The sequence below is a fragment of the Egretta garzetta genome, unplaced genomic scaffold (genome assembly GCF_000687185.1).
Source record: "Egretta garzetta isolate BGI_Z169 unplaced genomic scaffold, ASM68718v1 scaffold135, whole genome shotgun sequence".
In the NCBI taxonomy this organism is placed as follows: domain Eukaryota; kingdom Metazoa; phylum Chordata; class Aves; order Pelecaniformes; family Ardeidae; genus Egretta; species Egretta garzetta.
In genome coordinates this window covers 1,598,458-1,606,214 of record NW_009259594.1, presented here as the reverse complement: position 1 = coordinate 1,606,214, position 7,757 = coordinate 1,598,458, and the positions used below count along the sequence as shown (strand labels likewise).

The window sequence follows — 7,757 nt, the reverse complement described above, 5'->3', positions numbered from 1 at the left end:
GCTTCCCGCTGCACCACAAGCGAAGGAGGGGTCCTGGGATGTAGCGTCGTGGATGGAGCGGCTCAGCCAGACCGCAGGAAGCTTCTGAAGTTTATCCTTGTTACAGGCTGACACCTCCCTGTGTCACCGTCTGGTCTTCCAACCCCAAAAGGGAGATGAGCTCTGGCTCCCTGTGCTGAGCCCTGGTGCTGGAGATAACTTGATTTAACTCCTAATTGAGCTATTCTTACCTTTCAAGCTGGTTGGCTCAGAGCTGCCTGCTTTCTCACAGCAGAAGGAATGCTGGGCAGAGATTTGTAGAAATGTCAGAGTCATCTTGTGTGTTGTTACCATGCCCACTCCTCTCCTCAACTTGTGTTAAAGCAGATCTAAGTCCATCTGGACCGCTCTTGACCAAAATTTGTGTCTAAGCTCCTCTTGAAACCTGAAGCTAAGTGATGAAAACAGCTCCACACTGGCCCCAGGTGATCTACTCCACTGCTTCACCACCCATAGGTTTAAAAGTATTTCCTCTTTTCCGGTGCAAATCTTCTTTGTCTTAAATTAAGCTGAGTATTTCTTGCCCCATCTCTTGGGAGCCAGAGAAATATTACTCACTGTTCTCTTTCTGACCTCATTTTACATATTGGAGAGTGTTTGCTCTATTCCTCTTAAACCTTCTCTTTGCAAACTAAACAGGCTTAATTTCTTGTGCTCTTCCCCATAGCTACAATTTCTGCTAAGCCCTTGTTCTCATCATGTGCCGCTCCAGCTTCCCTTTCTGGGCTTGCAGAGACTGCTGCCGTGTCCTTCTTGGAGATGTTGATGTGTATACAAGTTGGGCATCTTCTGGTGCTGGTGCCCGGACCCTGGCAGCAGTTCCTGAGGCCAGGAGCTCATTTCTGCTTGTTCTTTCTGTTGCTGGGACCCATAGAAATGCTTCTAGTTAGAATAAGGTTGCTGGCTTATGCTACATGCAGCATTTGCCCCTGTTCTGCAGGCAGTCACGTTCCCCAGGGCAGAGGACTCTCGGCATCTGTTTAGCCATGTTGTTCCCCTCTGGTCAGAACTGAATGGGGCACTGAGGTGGGGACCAAATCCTGTCAGTGGGTCTCCTGTCTCCCCTGCAGGGAGACAGCCCAGTGCAAACCAGTCTTCTGGAGACCACTTTTAGTGGTGTTTAACATAGGCTACAACCTGTGGTTGTCTTACAAGACATGATCCCAAACTATTTCAGTATGGACTAAGTCAAAAGACACCCAGAGAAGAGAGGTGAGGAGGTGTTCCAGGGGAATAGAGACGCATGGGGTCTCTGCCAAGCAAAGTTTGTGGTTTCTGCAGAGGCATTAAAACTTAAATATTCCGTCTTTAGGTATAGACATCTTTCCTAGCTTGCTTGGGTTGTTAGGGTCTGTGCAGTGGGACTCACTGGGGTTCACTTCACAGCTTTCCCTGTTAACCTTCCATGTTTTGATCTGCTTCCCACTCTTACACACTCTGCCTTTTTGGGACCTTTCTGCCCTTCCCCTCTTTTTCTCCTCACCAGGGCAGCCAATGGGACCCTCAGCAGTATAAACACTGCTAACTTGCTCTTCCACCCCCCGGTGTTGGATTCCTCATTCTGCTTCTACATAATTCATCCCCCAGTGCTTTTAAAAAGCACAAAACAATAACCAGGTCAGCAACAACCTTATTATCACAGGCTCCGAGTCCCTGGGAACTGTAATCCCGTTGTTTGGATGAGCTTGTGTCAGTTTTGCTTTCTGTCACTGCTGCACAGTCGCTGACACAGATGATGTTTGACTTTGTTTTCTCGTTGCCGAGTGCAGTTGAGACTGAGCCCAGTCTGGGGCCTGCGTGTTCGGCCGGCAAGTCTGCAGGCACGAAGGGGGAAGGGAAGCTGCTGCACAACAGGGCTGCCTGGCTCTTCTTTGCAGACTCTACGGGTGACCAGGAGTCCGGGCATCGTTAAGGGACAAAGGTGTCTCTTCTTCAGAGGTACCTAGTGAGCCAGCTTCAAGCGTAAGGCACTCAGCACAGAATATGCACAGCTGGCTCTGAACCCATGGTTTTCTGCCAGCTTGGGTGATAATTTGTGTTTACAGCACAGCAGCGTGGCCTCTGTCCTTTCCTTGACTCTGTGTATTTGGAGCAGGATAGAGGCCATGGCGCTGCATTCATCCAGGACACTGCTGGCTGGCACTCCAGTGGGCACTGGTAGGAAATGCCCTTCCAGCTGCAACCTGGAAGTGCTCACTTTTCTGCAGAACTGGAAACACATGCATCCAAACGGAGCATCCTCTCCTATCCCTGTCTCATTTAGAATTTACTCTCCTTGCTGGGATGGCACTGTAGACATTCCTGTTATTTCAGGAAGCAGCTAATCCTCAGGGATTTCTTATGGAGTCTCAGTGAGAGCTGGCTGCAGCAAGTTCTCCAGGGCTACGACAGCATGCAAAATGGTTTCATGCCAAACCTGGAGGTCAGCAGCATCAAAGCTGCCATGCTCACGGAGAGCCAAGAAGAGTCCCTTGGCTAAACCACCTTGTTTTGTCTTTGTCAGGTTCGGTCCATCAGCATCAATGTGAGGAAGAACCTTGCTTTCAACACGCTGAGCCAGGAACTGCTGCTGAAGGAATTCTCTACCATCTCTTGAAGCAGGGACGCAGCTGCTGCGCAGGTCTGACCAGAAACGGGCCTGTCTGGGCAGGGACACTACAGATCTGCAGCCGGTCGCCCCTTGCCTTCCACCTGCAGAAGGGACTGCATTTCTTCTAAGGGAGAGCCTTGCTGCTGTGTGTGTGATCCCAAAGGCGTGTGTTTCAACAGGACTGGGGCTGAGGAGAGGTGATCGGCATGTTGAGGAGGAGGAGGCAGCAATTTTGTAAGGTGCCATAGGGGTGGGCAGCCGTTCCTGTGACGCAGCAATGGGAGATTCCCTCCGCAGCCTCAGGGAAGATGCACTGGAAACCTTTGTAGCAGAGCTGGGGAGAGCTCACAACCAAAACAATAAAACCAGTCCAGCTGCGTGAGACAGTTGTGGGTTGAGATTGCTCGTCTGCTCTATGGGGAAAGCTCTCTGATCCCAGGTGAGGGCTGTTCTTTTCCATCAGCCTGGATCAACCTGCCCTCCCGCCATGTAGGTCAAATCCACCGCTATCCCATTGGGAATGGCTTTGGGGTATAAAACAGTTTCCCCAAGGTGCAGGCCCTGCTCACTGCTGGCTCCTGATGTCAGAAGGTGTCATTTTTGAACCAAGCCATCGGATTACTGGAGAGGGATAAATTTTGCCTCCAAGGCTGTTGGCTTACAGAGTCCAGTCTGAGCCAGCATGCAAGAATATGGATCATCAAACAGAGCACTTTGTAACTGGAGACCAGCCCTGCTTGGGGTCACTGTTGCTTCCAGTAGCCCAGCTCATCTCTGCTGTTTCTAAGGCTGAGGGACATTTTTAGGTATTCCATTCCCATGGGGCAGAGGACAGGCTGACTCCCTTCCCCCACTCCCCTTATTGCCCATCAGACACTGCATTGCGACAATCCTCCTCTTCCTCACAGGAACGTCTGCCTTGCACATGTTTGCAAGCACCTGGTGACCTTCATGAACTAAGTTGTCCCCGGTTTTTCCCTTGTGTGTAGCACGCAATTAAAATGCAGCTGGAGAAGTAGTTACTTCATTTTCTTGCTTGCCCTCCCATCTTCACCAAGTGACTCGCAGCTACGGGCTGCTGAGAACTTCCCAAGGAAGAGCTCTGGGATGATGCTCTGGGGCACAGGCAGACCTTTCTGCTCCAGAGCCAGTGTTTTGGAGGTGCCCGGGTCCGGTGGAGCCTGCTCCGAGCGCTGTGCCAGGCTGCCAACTCAGGAATACGCAGCATAAACACCCGTTCCCTGCTCAAGCCTTTTCAGCTCCCAGCAGTGATCTTAGGATCTGGCCTGACTTGGTGGACTGAAGTAGAGAAGTTACTTAACGTCCCAGATCCACTTTTTTTTTTTCTCTAGAATAAACAGGTTTTTTTTTTAAAAGAAGTGCCTAGTCCCTAGTAGGTTAGTGTGAGTGATGTGAATGTCATGCTCATTCTCAGACAGTTTTAGGCAAGGCTTATTCATGCTAGCGTGTGTTAAGTGTGGTAATGTTTCATCTTTACCTGCCGTGAGCATCGGAAACTGAAAGCTGTGTCCTTGGCCACCCGCTGGTCGCAGCACCTGATGGAGGCCGGATATTTTCCTCAGGAGCACCGGCTTCTCCCAACAGAAGATACTTTGCCTCAGCATGGAACTGTCTGACTTCTGTCAGCTAAGCCAGACACTTACTTGCTTTCCTGCCACGCAAGTGTGTGGAAATGTGTACGTCAGAGGGACGGTGCTTGGGACAGCAGGCAGGCTCCATAGAATCACTCTGCTTGAGGACATGTAGGAGGAGGCCATTTCTCTAGTGAAAAATAAGTAAAAATGGTTCGCAGCACATGGCACTTGTCTGTGTGGGGAGCTGTTGCTTAGACCATCTCGCCTCAGGGCAGGGAGTTTCTTCCCAAAGAGATTTCGTTGCTGCCTGGAGGTGCAGCCCCAGCACCGCTGCTGCCAGAGCATTGAGTCACCTGGCTGTCCACATGCCTCTGATCCTGCTAGGCTGAGACTAGGCGGATAGGTGAGAGTTGGGGATGAGTCTGCCTCTGCATCCCCTGGGATTTTCAGCTTTTCACTCTGGGCTCTGCTGTCGAAGGTCTCGTCTCCCCCATGGTGCTCCCTTGCTGGGATGAACTGGGAAGCCCAGGCTGTGACTGGGAGCAGCTCCAGCCCTCGTCCAAGGCTGAGCTGGGGAAGGCTGTGACATGCTGTCGCTGAACCACGCGCTGTAACTGGATGTACATACAAACCTAGAGCTCAATAAATAGCAGAGCCCTGCCAGTCCGGAGCGTGCAGTGTTTGTCCTTCACAGAGGGTGATGGGGGTGGCCCTGTCCCTGTTCGGTGGCTCGCTGGCTGCAGCGGGGGAGTCTCTTGCCCTCAGGCTCATCCTGCCTGTGCAGAGGGAGGTTGTGGTGCTGCTCCACGGTGCCTCCTCCTTGGCCCAGCCACAGGTACCAGCCTGCAGCCTCTTACATCCTGCGGCTGCCAGGAAGAAAAATGGGAGCAAGGCTGAGAGCCCGTGGATGGGAGCGGGGGATGTGGAGGGTGCAGTGCTCTCTGCTGCCGGTGTCGGCAAAGTCCCGCTCGCAGATTCTGCTGCAAATTTGCCTGTTTAGTTAAACACCATACTACTACTTGTGTTTTGAGGCCAGCTTGAACAGAGCAGAAAGTCATTTAACTGTAACATTCAGCCTCAGGACATGGCTGATGGCCCCAAACTTTCACGTATCTGATCTGAGCTGTTGAGCGTATTTTATTGTATCTAATTCATAACCCCATCTGTTATTGGAAGGGCTGGTTTTGGGGCTTGGGGAGTGTGGGGAGAAATCAGATTGCTGCCTTTAAATTAGGCAGCCGCTGCAGGGAGACAAATATTTTACAAAATAATGACCAAATTCTGGAGGAGAAAAATTGAGTTTGAGCTAAAGTTTGAAGGGAGTTATTAAAAATTGATTTTTAAGTGCCGTTGTGATTTTTGGTATCGTCTCTTCTTCCCTAGCTCTTACAGGTCCCATTTTTCATGCAGACTTAAGAGAGGGGCAGCTCCTCAGGAGCTGAGTGTCCCTTGCCCGGGTACCGTGCCTCAGGCACAGGGCGCCGATGGGAGGCGGGTGGGGGGTGTCAGCTCCATGCAATGATTTGGCTGCTCTTTGGGGGTGTCAGGAGTGGGTAGTACCAAACCTCTGAGTCTCATGTACAGCGGCCAGAGAGCAGGGTGCACCTCCGCCCCCCTGCTCCGTTTGCTTTGCAAGCCTCTTCGGCCTCTTCCTCATCATGGCCGTTATCTGCCGTGATCCCACCTGGGGGCATGGGGGCTGAACCTCTGTAGGATTGAGCTGTGCCCTCCACGTGAGCCTCTCCTGGTGCCCGCGGGGGCACTTTTCTCTCCCTGCCTGAAGATTTGCACGCTCGTCCCCTGCTCTGGGGTCCTGCCAGGCTGCTGCACGGTGGGCATCGGGAGGAGAAGCCTGCTGTCACGGGGAGAGCGATCTCCTCGACAGCGCTTGCACAGGGGATCAGCCCCAGCGTGCACTGTCTGCCCCCCACGCTTCGCCCCTGGGATGGAGCCGAGGGCCGGTGGAGCTGGTGTTGAGCTGGTGTCCTTCCCGGCTCCCGGTCCAGCACAGGGCGGGCAGGGGGAGATGCCATCACCTGGCCGAGTCACCGCTGTCCTCGTGTGTGTCGGGGCTGGTGTGCGGCCAGCAGTCTGTGGTAAGATTTACAGCTGGCTCTTGGCACTCACGAGCAGCTCTCCATCTCGGTGTCAGCACCGGTGCCTCATGGATATTTATTCTCATCTCCGTCGTCTGGGCTCTGTTTTCTTGTTTGGTACTTTTTGGGACGAGCAGGGGCTGCATCCTGGCTGCGCTAAGCAGGGGCGTGCTAGACAAAGGTTTGTCCCCATGAAGGTGATGGGGGGTTTTTTGGCAGATGAGCCATTGCAGTAACCTAAAAGGAAGGGGGTAAAGCCCAGCTTTGGGAGCTGCTGACATCCCAAGAGGCCAGGATAAGATGGGCTTTTTCCCTAGTGGAAACTCATTAATGCCTTTGCTGATGATTTCAGGGGGAGGGCAGCCACAGAAGTAAATCGTGAATGAAAGCCTGGGCCAGGAGGCTGGAGAAGGGCTGTTGCAAGGCCCCTGGGACCTGGCCTTCCCCGGGGCTGCTGCGCGTCCTTCGAGCTGGTCAGAGCCCTGCTTCTCCCCACTGCACACGGTGTGGGTGAGCTCGGGGGGGCACTGATCAAGCAGAGGGGTGACCCCAAATAAACGTGACGGGCAGCACCCTTGGGGGAGCATCGCTGGATGCTTACCTCGTTCCTGTTGTCTTTTTAAAAAAAGCATCTTTAGGCCACCCTTGGCAGGCGCTCAGGGGTGCAGACCTCAGATCGGACCCGGAGTGGCTGTCACCTCTCCGGCTGTGGCTGACTGCACGGGGAGGTGCTCAGGACAGGGCTGCCCCCAGCCTCTGCCCCACAGGACCAGCAGCTTGTGCACAGACGAGCCCCGGCCTCTGCTTGCCAGAACGGGGCTCCCCTGCAGCCCCCATCATCTCAGCATGTCCCAGAGGGCCAGGACCAGCGTAGGGTCCTGGGACCAGCATGGGGTCCTGGCCCCTGCGGCAGCGGCCACTGCGGCTCCGCTCTGTGCTCCCCTTTGCTGGCTCGGCGGCTGCTGGAGCGTGGGCCGTGCCGTGCTCCGTGGCCTCTGCTCTCCCGTGCTGTCCCTCCAGGGCTAATTGAATCATGTGGCTGGAAATTGAATCCAATTGAATAGATTAAATGAGCCGGGCTTGCTGCTCGCTGCAGCGCAGCTCAGAGCCTTGCCAGGCTGCTGCCAGAGGCTGGGAGCTCCCGGGAGTCCCACGGGGGCACGAAGGGGCTAGTGAGGCTGCAGGGAGATGGACGGGGCTGGGCTGGGTCTCCAGCTCTGCTTTGGCAGATGAACCCTCAACCATTTCTCGATGATGGGCAGCCTGGCCGGGTCCCAGGGCCCACAGGTCATTCTGCTACAGGCATGTACAGGTTGGGTTTTGCTCATTTCCTCTCTGAAGCAATTAGCGACTAATTACCTGGAGCCCCTCTGCTCCAGGGTTCAACCGGGGCCTTCCCGGTGGCGTATGGGTGTGAGGATGCTCTAATGACCAGGG

General features: G+C 53.9%; 1 protein-coding gene across 1 annotated transcript in view; it reads left to right on the top strand.

Moving 5' to 3' along the window:
• Positions 1–5,470, top strand: part of ARMH3 (armadillo like helical domain containing 3) — a 129,238-nt gene extending 123,768 nt beyond the window's left edge. Inside the window, exon 27 of the mRNA XM_009638086.2 lies at positions 2,543–5,470. Within this exon, the coding sequence (XP_009636381.1) occupies positions 2,543–2,635 (93 nt within the window). The 3' untranslated portion in view covers positions 2,636–5,470. The remainder of the gene's footprint in view (positions 1–2,542) is intronic.
• The last annotated feature ends 2,287 nt before the right edge of the window (positions 5,471–7,757 follow it).